Source organism: Channa argus, chromosome 10 (genome assembly GCF_033026475.1).
Source record: "Channa argus isolate prfri chromosome 10, Channa argus male v1.0, whole genome shotgun sequence".
NCBI lineage: Eukaryota > Metazoa > Chordata > Actinopteri > Anabantiformes > Channidae > Channa > Channa argus.
This window is the reverse complement of record NC_090206.1, coordinates 8,155,386-8,169,056: the sequence shown is the minus strand read 5'-3', so window position 1 is coordinate 8,169,056 and position 13,671 is coordinate 8,155,386. Positions and strand designations below refer to the sequence as shown.

The window sequence follows — 13,671 nt, the reverse complement described above, 5'->3', positions numbered from 1 at the left end:
TTTGCGCCACGCTCCAGCAGCATATCACACTCGCCTTCCTCACCAACGCTTTCAATATGACGAATAACTCCAAAGTCCATTTCAATTTGGGTTGATGGCTCGGCCTGAGGTGGTTGAGGTGGAGATGTGGGGTCAACCTAATAACAGCCCCCCCCCACCCCATTCTTACCCCCCTCCCTCTATCCACGTCCCCATAATTGCCTTCGCTTCCTGCTTCCAAGTTCGATCGGAGCGCTGTGATTGGCCGCAGCGCACACTGTGGGCTGTTCCCCCCTGCTCTCCGCTCGGCTCAGGTTACAGTTGAGCTCGAGCTGCTGCACACACCAGAGCGCAGTGACTTTAGAAGACGGTTGAAATTATATACCGGCGTGGACATGTTGGCTTGCCGATTTAGAGCCACTGAGCGGGCTGGTGAATAGTTTTTAACCTGCCCTCGGCACTTTTTTCGTCTCTGAGTAGCGACAAACAAGTGGGAGACGTACAGTATATTTACGCACTGGCTACGCAGCATGCTCGAGTTGGAATAGAGGGCGAACCGTGTGGAGCGCACCACGCACGCGGAACGGCGCTGAGAGCCGGGAGGGATATTTACAATAGAAACTCAATTCCTCTGCGAAGAAGAATAGCAGGGGGAGGAGGAGTGAAAGACAACACTGGAATGAAGTGGACCTTAGGATTCCCAGCGTGCTGCGGAGTTGTGACTGATGGATGAATGTGGTCATCTGTAGGCTAAATACAGCGACAGGTACAGACACCATCTGGGGAGCTCTGACAAAGACACGGCGCAGCTTCATCGGCAGCCGCATCGACAGAGTGCGTCTCCAAAAAACTGCTACTGGTCTGGTCTGTTTCTTGACACACCACGACGTATTGTGGAGTTGTCTCTGCAGAGCAGAAAAGCTCGCGAAGCACAGTTTTTGCCACGGCCACAGGTCAACCAGGACACTTGGGGGCTGCTTTCCTTTCAGACCCTATCAAGAATCGGGGGCTTCTTCGCACGTCCTGCGGACAGTTCAGTCAAGGACACGGGGGTCTGGAGCTGATTTCAAGAAGTCGGACAGAAGGACATGTATCTGATATCGACCTCACATGCTCCCGACTGATCGCAGTTCACCTTCCCACCGGGCGAACCACAGATAAAGGCTGCCAGGCGCACCGTCCGACGCTCTGAGTTACTGGCTCACTGTCTGTACATTTATCAGAATGGCGGGACTCGGTTGTTGGAAGTATTACCTCTGGATCTTAATTTTAATGTGCAGATCGGCGCTACCTTCAGCAAAATCACTGGAGACTATAATTTGGAGCTCGCGAAATCCCAAGTAAGTCTCGTATTTCATTTGTACAAGCATGCCAAACTCGCAGGGTGTGTGCGTAATGGAGGACTAACATTACTGGAAAAGTTGCCATTGTGTGCAGGCTGGGTTGAATGTCCTGTTAAATGCAGTACTTATCTAAAAAGATAAACAATTTATTTAGTGCTGTCACTCTTACGCCACAGAGTTTTGTCTTGATTTGTTTGTCTTTGAGAATTGTCCCAACCCCAAGGAAAAACAGTTGACGTGCTACAGACTTATACAACATACAGTGGCCCTAAGACATTACGGTAATAAATGTTCACTGATAACAATTTATGATATCATGACATGCGCCTTTTTTATGACGAGACTGGAGACAAAATCTGCTTGGACACTTAAATCACGTCTACCGGTGAGCTATGGGAGTTTGACCACTTTCTCTTTACAGTTTCTTGGAACTCATGTAATAAGCTGAGTATAGAGTGAAAGAGGTTAAGCATGCCAACTGTGTCAAGGTGTAGTCCGGGATTTTTCTCTTCTCAGTCCGTCTCAGGAAGCCTGAACACGGGCTCTTTCTGGCTTCTGAGAGGACCATGCCACACTGCGCCCCAACTCTCCAAGTTTGAATTCAATGTAGTTTCGTAAAATATGTGATAAGTCGGTTTCTGATATCAGATGAGAAAATGCTTGAACTGAATAAAAATGTTCCTAAATTGCTCTTGCTTGGATCCAGCTTAATTTCAGAACTTAAAATCAAGTTTCTTAAAAGCAAGCGGCTGAAGCCAAGCATTTCTTTAAAATGTATATTATTCCCATCAAAACAAGCAGAGTAAGCCCAGACTGCTGATAATAAAATACACTCTGGCAACAATTATCACCCAATTAGACTTAACTCCTACATTTGCTCAATGTTGGAAAGCACACACAGGCGGAAAATAAACTAAAAAAGAGTCACAAAAAAACCCTGTGTGGTTGGAGCTGACCTTCATTTGAGCTCACAGCACCGAGGGGAAATGGAGAGTAGCTCGACCAGCTTATAACTAGAACTTACTCATTCAAGTGAATCCATGATTTATCCCCCGAAATGTCAGATGTCATAGGAGCTCGTTGTGCAGTCAGGGAGTATGAATATTGCTGCCATGTTCATTGGAGTGTGTGTGTGTGTGTGTGAGAGAGTGGGTATGTGTGGCCTGGTCTTAATGGCAGGACTATGGCCCATCAGCTTTTATATGACATTGACTGTAGAGGTAGTGGAACAATGAGTGTCATCGCATGTAGAGAAACACATTTCTATGCACACACATGCATAAAACCCCACACATTTTGCTAGTCATGGGTGGACAAATGAACAAAAGACATGTATTGATTAATGATGTCACAAGGAGGGAATGTCTTAGAAGGTTACCAAACTGATTTTAAGGATTGGAGGCTCACTTTCTCCATCTGTTTCTCCACTCTGCTGCTTGTAAAATGCCGGCTGAATATTTCATAAAGTTCACAGTGGAACAATAATGCACTCTGCAAAGTGTTCTCTCAACCTAATTATCCCACTGCTCTGCACTTAGAAAACAATAGACAATTATCTTGCTGTGTGCAGGCTTTGCAATAACAAAAGACAAACCTGTTTTTCCTCTGAAATGCATCAGTCAGCAGCGGTGTCTGATAGGCAATAAAAAAGGAATACTTGTAGAGCAATCAGCATCTGTCTTCACTGTTTGTTGTTATAAATTCCATCTTCCTGTCTTGGGCTGTATTACTACATAGTGATAACAGAGAGAGAGGCCTATAGAAATGTACAGTACACTATCTGGTGACTTATCTAGATTTATGATGTCTTACTTCCTGTTCCTACTTTGGGGAGCACTGGTGCCTTAGCTAATAAATTAATCTGGCCCTCTGCTTACAGACTACCACATACACACAAACTAGAACAATACAAGTGCCTCCCCACAGGCCATGAGTTATGAGACAAAGTATAGAAAACCAGCAGGTTTGGGCCACTGTGGCGTGTGTGTGTTTAATTTTTTTTTCTTTATCTATGTGTGTGAGTGTGTTTGTGAGAGTGTGAGAGTGTGTTTCATGTACGGGTCCCTCTGGGTGTTCCTGCTGTTATGTATTTTCATGTGAGGTTGCTATCACTTCTGTGCCTGCATTATCAATAACTGTGGTTTGCTTAATTGATTTCCACCCAGCTTGCTTGAACAGGCAACATACATCATCACTGTAGTGCCGTCTGGAAAGAAGAAGAAGAAACATTCCTAAATTGTAGCTTTGCTGCAGGATGTGTCAGACCTTTTTGATATTTAATTTGAGGCTGGATGAGTGATTATGAAGAAGGGTGGTGGGTGTAATGGGGGAGGGTTGGGTGGATGTGTCAGCGTCTCCACCAGGAAAGAACCGTCTAACATTTGATCAGAGCAAATCGGATTAGTTCTCATTTAGCTGAGTGGGATTATGTCAGAAAATGTCACTTTGTTATGACTGATCACGTCCGATCGGTTTGGCTGAAGCTAGCACAGCAATGTACATGTATACTACACACACACACACACACACACACACACACACACACACACACACACACACACACACACACACACACACACGCACACACACACACACACACATTTGATGTGTGCTCAGGAATGCTGCAGTGATGCCAATTTAATGATAATCTGACAAGGTTGTCCCTGCATGTCCTCTAACCCTCCCGAGCTAATATTTACCTCATGACCTGTAGTTACCACAGCCTCTTTGCAGCAGCTCAGGAGACAAACAAGATGATGGGAGAGAGACAGAAAACAGACTAGCACACCTCTGAAAATGCACAGCAAGGAAACAGCCACAGGCTGGCCAGCAGTCTGCTGCACTGATTTTGAACTCCTAACATTTCGGTGAGGCTTGGAAACCGTGTGTGGACATTTTTTGGCCTCTGTCGGTTTTAAAGCCCACAAAAGAGCACAAAATAGCATAACAGTGAGAGGCGTTTGTGTTGATAAAAGTCAGCTAAAGCCTCTGTTGCTCTGGGTCTTTACTTACTCATCTTATTTTGCTGTTCGTTGACCTCAACTGCCTGGCTCATAGTTTAACAGTTGAATGATTTGGTTTATAACTTGCTTGCTTGGTTTAAAGGTTCATTGAGTTTGGTAAGTATGCTGGATTTTATTACCACTGTGATATTTGGCAAATGTTTACGTTTTCCAAAATGGAAAACAATTTATTATTACATTTATTTAGACAAAAATGCACTTGCACAAAATGTACCAAAAGGTGGTGCATTTATCGCCAAATTGTTTTCTCAAAAGGTAATTTTATTTGCCTACTCTTAGTAAAAGAGACAAAGACCTTAATAGAGTTAAAGTTTTAATTTTCTTATAAGATAATTTTAGGAAGAAATTATGTAATGAAGAAAAACAAATAAATGTCTGCTTTATTTTTGTTTTTACAACAGCAAATGTTTTAAAGACATGTTCTTGAACACTGAGAAACCTTTGACACTCTTTTGTTCTGACATTTAAATATAAGAAGGGTTTCAGTAGGAGAAAAAAAAAAACTAAACAAACTGCAACTGCACGTCTTGAAACTGCCGCAACCTGTTGAACAAGAGCCGGATGAAACTACAGGAACAGACCAGAAACAGGATTTTGGGTGACGGCAAAGAGTCCTGTGAACACTGCCTTCTGCAGCTCACTGCAACACGGGTCACTGCCGAGAGGGTCAGAGGCCTGTTTTTGTTTCTTTCCTGCCCCACGCCCCGCTGCTTTCCCCCCCTTTACCCCTTGCGATGTACACCTTCGCTCTCCCTGCCTCCTCATGTCCCCCATTTCTTCCCCCCTTTAGACTCTGATCATGTTTCCCTCTGATAGAGATCTCATTACACACAGAGAGGACTTTAGAGCCTGAGCCCCACTCGGAGAGAAACAGAGAGAGGCAACCAACAAGAAATACTTCTGGAAAGCAACTGTCTCGTGGTGCTGTAAAGGCACCCTGTGTCTCGCTATAAGGACAGCTGCGTTTGCTTTTATGTGTGTGCACTTCTGTGTCGACATGAATGTTGTTTCAGCGGCGCATAATGACAGATTCTTCATTTGGTTATCTACGTGCAGCACCTGGGCTCCGGAAGGGGCTGCAGCACTTTAGGGTATTTCTGGAGAAAAATGCAGTTTTTCCATCATGATTTTGCTCCACATGGATTCACTTTATCCACTGGTGGTTTGGCTGCCACATCACTGAAAACTGATCATTGTGCTTTTTGTGTCTTATTGATGCGTGCATTGCTTTATATTCAAGCAGTGGTGCACATCAGACTGAGCTTCATGGCCCAGCTTGGGACAAGTAGCATTTGAAACTAATTTTTAGCATTTTCTTTTATGTTCCCGGGGTTCTGCATTACTCCCTTACTGTTCCTCATGACCCACAGTTCCAGTTGGTTTTCTTCCAAGGCATATTATAGGGACTGATTCACATCTAGGACAACAGCTGAATGCAGCGAGTCACTCAGATAAACAAAGTTTGGAAAGATTAGTCAAATAACCAGTCAACACATCACTTACTAATACGATTTTCTATTCATGCATCAGCTTTACAGAATTTCTGCCACAATAATAGTGTTTATTATATATAACTATGAAATAATAAAACTAAGTAATTTTTTCAGTTTATCTTGGCGATTAAAAACCTGAGACACAAAGTTTCTTCATCACATAAATTGGTTCCTGAAACTCATAACTTTATTTGCTTGTAATTTATCACAAAAAGAAAGTCTGTGCTTGTTTGCAGCTTCTTACATGTGAGAATTGCCTACTTTAATGTTTAACATATTTTAAAAATTGCTGTGTCTGTATTTTTTTTGTTTGATAAATAAGCAATTTCATGGTTTATGGCTCCTAGAAATTTGTGATAAATCCGTTTGCCAAAAAAGTAATGGCCAAACAAATTAATAATGAAAATAATTGTTAGCAGCCTTAGAGCAGACAGCAGATATATATTTTAATCTTGTTATCTTAAAAAGCAGACTTTGGAACTACTTCACTGTAGTGTAGCAGTTTAAATGCTTACCTTAGTGTGAGTAACAGAAAACTTGATGAAACTTTTTATATAGTTTTTTACGTATAAAACTACATAAATTTAAGACCTAAGTGGTTCTAACAAAGGCTATTGGATATCTAATCTTATTCCTGTCCAGAAAGTTTAAATCCAGTTATTTAGTAACATAAATTATAAATCAATAAATGTTTTATTGTAGTTTAATCAGCTACTATAATTAAAGGGCAATAGGCTTTTATGAAAGGGACCAGTAAAAGCTGATGGAAAGTGAGTGAGTGTCGGAGAGTGCACGTTGGTGTGCTATTATTCTTTTCCAGCCACAGTGGAGTATTAAGGAAGTGTTAGGAGCGTGCCAGTGTGCCCCTGTGAAAGTGCTGAAGGCCAAGCAGTGGACGAGTGTGGAGTGGATGAACAGTGGCTGCCTTACAGGCAGTTAGCGATCCGGCGTCATTAGATGGAGGCCTGGCTGGCAGCTACCAGGAAGTTCCCATCAGCTGCAGCTCTGCCAAGCAGAGGCACAGGCTCTGGTGCTGGAAAGCTTCCCTAAAGATTTCTACACGCCGCCTCGCCTGCGCTCTAGCTGAATCAAGAAAAAGTGTAGAGATGCAGAGCACCGGAAGTGGGGGAAAAAAGTTGAATGGGCAAAGTCTGCCTTTTGTTTGCCAGCTTGGTTCTTTTACATAAGAGCAGTTGAAAATAAGGGGATTAAACAGGAGAGGAAAGGAAGCTAATGTAGAGCGTTGAAACGCAGCCCTGGGCTCAACCGCACATCCTTTCAGTGCAGCGTAGAGCTCCCAGATTACTTCCATGTGTCAGTGCAAGGGGAAAAAAGAGGGAGAAAAGAAGAAAGGGCGACAGGGAGAGAGAAGTTGAGCGATTGAAAAGCAAGTGGACTTGGATTGGTGGAGATCAGCCGCGGTGTTGGACAGTGGAACGGATCTGTGTGACAGCCATCTCTAAAACCATTACCCCTGCGGCTTTGACTCGGGAACTCGTAATCTTCTCCTCCGGACTGACCTCATAGACTTTAACTCTTTCTCAGAGAACCCCTCTGTGCTGTGGAGGCAGACCTCATCAGTCGCCAGTCCCAAACAGCAGGCAGGCAGCCTTAACAACCAGCTGCACTACAAGTTCTTCAAGACGTCATGAGTTGTCACCGGCATACAGGCAGTGAGGGATCTGTTTTCCCCCAGTTTGTGGCACTCCAAAGGCTTTTGTGGAGAGGATTGAATTTTGTGTGCCAGGACTCTGGGGTAGGGGATGTTGGATCCCAACAAATAATGAGAAAATGGCTGGGATAGAACTAGAAGCAAATGTTTAACAAAAAAAATGTTTGGGTTTTGTTGAAAAATTCAGGTTACTATATAAATTATGATGGAAGTTTTGCCAACTTTTTCTTGCTTTTCCTTAGTGCTGAAAAAAAAAAAAGAATCGTAACTCAAGGTCTACTTGGTAGCTTTACCAGTAAATGTACAGACTTATTTTGGAGCTTGTAGCCACCCTAACAAAATAAAAAACAATAGATTATAAAAATAAATCTCAAGTCAAGGTTCACTTACTGGCATTATTAATGTTTTCAATAGTTTTATGGTGTTTTCAGCTGCAAATAAAATAATACAAATTTATATAAAACCAAATATTTTAATTCAATGTTCTCTTATTAGCATAAATAATAATGGAACTGGCTTTTTATCAAAGAAATCCTAACATCCATTTACTAGCTTTACATATAACTAGTTTTTTTCTGAAGTGTTGGCATTTGACATCTACAGATTTGAGAAAAGTATTTTAGACAACAAAGGTCTTAACTCAAAATCAGCTTACTAGCTTCAGTAAGCAGTTTTCATAATTTCACTATGGAACTTTTAACAGTATATACCAAATAATAAATAATTAAAAAACGTATAGCAGGTTTGAAAAGCAAGGTATCCCCTACTAGCATTTTTGGTAACTGATATGACATGTTTTGATTTGCTCCTAAAATTAGATATGAGACAAAATTAAGAAACTTTTACATTCTTCTATTAACTTATAAATGTCTTTTTCCTTTCAATGTTTTTCTACACCATAAACTCAAACACTACATTACTAAATTGCATTGGAAATATATGACTTTTTCCACTCACCTGTGGCTTCTTAAGTAAAACTGAAATGATCTTTACTTTTAATAATAATTTAATAATTTACAAGTAGAGACTGGATGGATGAAGCATGACCATACCTAACCAGCCCTGAACGTATCATTAATGATCATCATGGACCTCTTTGTTCAGTGTTATGAGTACACTAATGGAGTGACAGTGTAATTGAATGGAGTAGTAGGATAATAGAATGATAGAATGATAAAGTAATGGAATAGTGTGGTAGTGTCTCCCTTTTCCCAAGGGATACCCCCCGTAAGTATGTCAGTGTGGCAGATGGGCGGTCTGTAACAACCCCACCCCCCTTCCCCCACGTTAATTATAAAGCATCATAATCCATCTACAGCATACAGAGGCAGGACATGGAGACTATTAGGGGGACCATGAAAATGGCACAGTCTATAATCCTTAGGACTTCACCACTATTAGGTTCCCCAGGCATCAAGCAAAAACCTCTCATTTCTCCAGTAATCTAGTTTGAACAGTCCCTTTCTTGCTCTGTGTGTTTCTGTAAATGTGTGTCCTAAATTTGCAGATGTTAACTGAAAGTTTGATTTAACTTTGATTCCCCCCCACCCCCCCTACACTTCATCTTTGTTTCCCACCATGCCCACAGGCAAGATAGACAGCCTTAAAAGCATTTGTGTGTGTGTGTGTTAGTGTGTGTGTGTGTGTATATATGCAGGCCTCCTTTAACCCATTCTGCCAAATCTTGGCTCAGCCTTTTCTAAGCAAACTCCCAGCATGATCCTGGTCCCCCTTGTGCTGGTGAGAGGAGTTGGAAGAAAGGGCCTGTGGGACTCCTGCTGCTCCTAGGCCCGGCCCCAGCTCCTACACCCATGAGGGCCGGGCCTGGGATTTGCTGCACACCGGGGCTCTGTGTGGCAGCTGTGACTGACGCTTCAATCGCCTCTCCCTGGGACACCCTAGTGCAACCCTGCATTCCCTTTCACACCTCGGAAACGGGGGGAAAAAAGACAATTACACACATATTCAGCAACCTCACTCGCTCCGTCTTTCCACAATCCTGCAGCTCTGATGTACAGCCTTTTACCATAGCCATAAAAAACATTTCTAAAGTTTCTCGTGTTTTGCAAATAGGTCTCCTAAATAAATTGCAAATTAGTTTAGTTGTCTGGACAGCCTGTCTTCAATTTCATCATGTATTTGAAGTTACCATTGTTTATTTATTTTTTTCTAAGTCGTCTTTTCCCTAAGTAAACAGTGTAACCCTGCTACTCCCTTTGCATTTCCCTTGATATTTAGAAAATGTAAGTAATGGAAAAAGATTTGAGCCTTAAAGTGGAGTAAATGCTATCATGTATGGATTGTCAGTAAATTAAGTTTGTCTCCAGGCTGTTGGGGCAGGAACTCGTAAGCCAGCAGGATTTAAGTCTCTTAATTGAATTATTTTGATTGCCGACTTGATTGATGGAGTCAGATGTGAAGTGTTTTCCATGTGTTTTTGTCTGACTAATTCTTCTTCCAATACAGCCATACCAGACAGACACAATAGGAACCTGCAATCAATCACAACTGCAACCCTGAGCATTTTGTTTGGAGAGAAATGTGCCTGCCATCAGGTCTGAGTTCCGCAAGCCATCCAGACAACATAAAACCAACAATGACATCAGATAGTCGAGCACTCTAAACTCTAATCTTCCCATAATGCCATGCTAAACCCCACAGAGACCCACGGCAGGGAGAGAGCTTTTGTTTTATGCCCCAGCACTGCTCCTCCCATGGCCTCTGGCTCTGTGTGTGTGTGAGTGTGTGTGTGTGTGTGTCCATGCATGTTGGGAACAGAAAAAGAATTCAAGAGTGAATGGAGATGTCACTGTCAGACTCTGGCCTCAACATGAATCCGCTCCAGAATGACCATATTGGCAGCTTGTATGTATATGTGTGTGTTGATTAAGAGAGCCTATCGGGGGGTCTGCCATTTCCCCTCCACGGCGAGTTCTTACGGCTGTGATTGGAGCGCTGCATGACGCAGGTCTGTATTTCATCCTATTCATAGGAGGGAGGAAGTTTCATCTCCCACACACATGTTTCCCATTATATGTGTGTTTATTCTCCCCCATGATGTGCTTGGCCATGGAAGCCTCTCATCTCTCTCCGATATTGAAAATAGGAGTGAAGGTCTGGTAAAGCAAACACAATATCCAAATGTTCTCTACTCGATTTATGAACTGAGCAGAGAATAAGACTGAGGCTGCTGACTTGATTTAATGAGCAACCATTGCAGTTTTTCCTCTTAGGGCTCCCTAATATTATACTTGACACTGTGATTTTAACTCGCTAATCGTAACGCACGGCGCTGTTTCCATTCTCTGCTGTCTCATCCTCCTTTTTCCCCCTGCATTGAAAACTTTGACTACTTTTAGCTATTCTCATCATCTGTCTCTCCAGTCCCCTACTGTGAAACATGACAGCATGAACCTCCACCACATCACTCGTCTCTTCTCCTCTCCTGTCTGCGAGATGAAAGCTTTTCTCTGCAGACAAATCTGTGAGTCCTTTCTGCACCGGTCCCCTGTCTGTGTTGCTGCTTTTAGTAGCTCTGTTTGCTGCATTTTCTGATTTATTTATACACATCTGATTGTAGCACCTCATGCATGTCAACTCGAAAACCTTCTATGTGCATTATGTGAACGAAGTCAAATTCGTATTTGAAATATATATGATTGCATGAATATATTTATTGCCGATAAGACTGTTTGCATTTAGCAGAGTCTCATTTCCTTTAGTGGCCCTGCTCTGGAATGAAGTGGCGTGATCCTTGAAGGCGCCCCACATGCGGCCACCAAATAGAGCTGCCTGGTGCACCTCTCACACAATGGAATGGTTGAGGGACGGGAAATAATTTGGCTTCTTTTTTGAGGGGCTGGAACAGTTGCTTCAAAGCAATGTGCCTGGCTGAGACTTTAACCGGCCTTCTCTCTGCATTAGATGTGCGTCCTGTGATGAGCCTTTGAAGGGTGTGGGCAGTTCTGGCTGGGAGATTGCAATTGCATTGCAAGGGTGTTGAGACTGTCGGTGGCTTCAACAGAATTGTGGGGCTCCACTCAGCATTGCCTAAGTAGGCTGGACTAAAATGTGTTGACCCGAAAGCCTCAATGTGATGAGGGAACAGCTGCTGTGTCACGTTTGGATGTACACATACATGCATATTATATCACAGTGGAAGGTAGTGTGTGTGTGTGTGTGTGTGTGTGTGTGTGTGTGTGTGTGTGTGTGTGTGTACACGCTAGCTCAAGAGTCAGCTGTGGTTGTCTTGTGCAGATTAAGGTTTGAGTGTGCATTACAGATGGCAGTAATAATGATCAGATAGCCCTTGTAATGGAGACGGCCCAGTTTGTAATGGCTTCCTAAAACAACACATGGAACATCTTTACGAGGCCACAATCCACCCGGTTATCACAGAGCAAACTGTGTGAATGAGAATAGCATCATGTCAAACAAGCTATTTATTAACACGCACATCACACACATTTCATTTTAACACCGACAGCCGGCATCTTGCCTGCGCTCTGCTTGTTAAAGGCGAACGTTATCAGAGGAGACACAGACTCCCGCTACACCAGTTAGACTGTCCTCCCCTTTTACATTCACTGTTAATGAGCCTAATGATGTGTGTCTCCACGATTGCATCAGTCAATATGCTGTTCAATATGGGTTTTAGAAACCCACTGACAACTTAAGCATGTCTGCCTGGATAAGATCTCTCATCCAAGGGAGGAAAGAAAGCAACTAATTTGTATTGGATTGGATGGGACATGTGTAGCTGTCTTTTACAATCATGAGCAGAGATTATAAGCAGAGAGTAGACTTGTCACTCAAATTCTCTGATAAGAAGCTGTTTTTTAAAACAGAACACAGCAATGTATTGAAAGCACAGTGTCCTAGTTATAACGGTGCCTGGTGCTTTCTTATATGGAGATCTATTGTTTTGTCTGGTGTAGATAGTTTTCAGCTGCTTCTTTTTGTCTTTTGGTTGTGTTCCCTTTTGATTGTGGTGTGGATTTTCTTTCAGTTAAGTTTTTATCTTTCAGAAGGGGGTTGGTTTGAATTTTATTAGAGTTTATGTTAGGAGGTGTTTAGTATGTTAAGAGACTAGGGACATTTAGCTTTAAGCTTTGTCAGAGAGTTGCCACAGGAGTATAGTAGTAGTATAGTAGTATAGTTTCAGTTTAGTGATTACAGATGTGCCTTTTTCATTTCTGCCTTTCCCACTGTAGTTGGCCTGTTATTTTTAGTAACATTAGTTAGTGCAGGATTCAACACAGTTACCTAAGATACTTCTTTTTTTTAAATATATTTTCTTCACTGCGCTAATGTTGATTTCTTCTGTGAGTGAAAAAAGAGCAGACAGAGACCCCAGTGAGACACATAAAAGCTGTTTCTCTTATAAACCACACAGCATTTGATTGATCTGTCTTGTGGTCTTGATCCCTGGGCTTGGCTGATTAAACCTATCCATCAGCTTCTCTTATCAGTGCCCTAACAGATCGACTGCAGGACACTGAACTAAAACCCCTGTATTGTTGGTACACAGAAAAAGTCAAAGGCTAAGGGCAGGGAGGCAAGAGATTTACCAAGACTCTTCTTCTCAGAGTCTTGTGAACAAAGAAAAAAAATCCCCCAATGTTGTTTTTAAAGATATAACTCATGAAGAAAAGATAGTTTGAGATAAAGATCTCTCATGCTATTGTCATGAGCATCCTGCACACACACACACACTATTTTAATGCACATAAGAATAACTTCTAAATGAGATTGAACAGTGGCACTGCAGATTGTGACAAGAGTGTTTTCTCTCTAGAAGAAAATCAGAAAGTAATGTTTCCTGTCCGCAGAGTGTCAGCTCGCTACTGGTGATGTGACCCTGCCCCCAGTCACAGCTCACAGAGACATCAGCCAGATAATGACATCTTTTTCACTGACAGACTGTCATTCACATGCCTGTGCAAGCATCGACAAAACACACACACTTTGGATGTACACATTCATGCATGCTCCTGTGCTCACTCGAAAACGAGGGCAGACAAGCACAGTAGCCGTTATGAATCATCTGATTGATTTGCAAGTCAAATAGCCAGTTTCATAAGATGTGCCTGTTATTTTGTGAAATAAATTTGAGTTTCTCATCTTCCGGGTGACTGTTAAAGCAAATACATCAAGGCTAC

The 13,671-nt window shown here is 42.4% G+C and overlaps 1 protein-coding gene across 1 annotated transcript in view; it reads left to right on the top strand.

Annotated features, from left to right (window-relative positions):
- The first annotated feature begins 294 nt into the window (after positions 1 to 294).
- efnb1 (ephrin-B1) overlaps positions 295 to 13,671 on the top strand; it is a 59,004-nt gene continuing 45,627 nt past the window's right edge. The window contains exon 1 of the mRNA XM_067517553.1: positions 295 to 1,319. Within this exon, the coding sequence (XP_067373654.1) occupies positions 1,204 to 1,319 (116 nt within the window). The 5' untranslated portion in view covers positions 295 to 1,203. The remainder of the gene's footprint in view (positions 1,320 to 13,671) is intronic.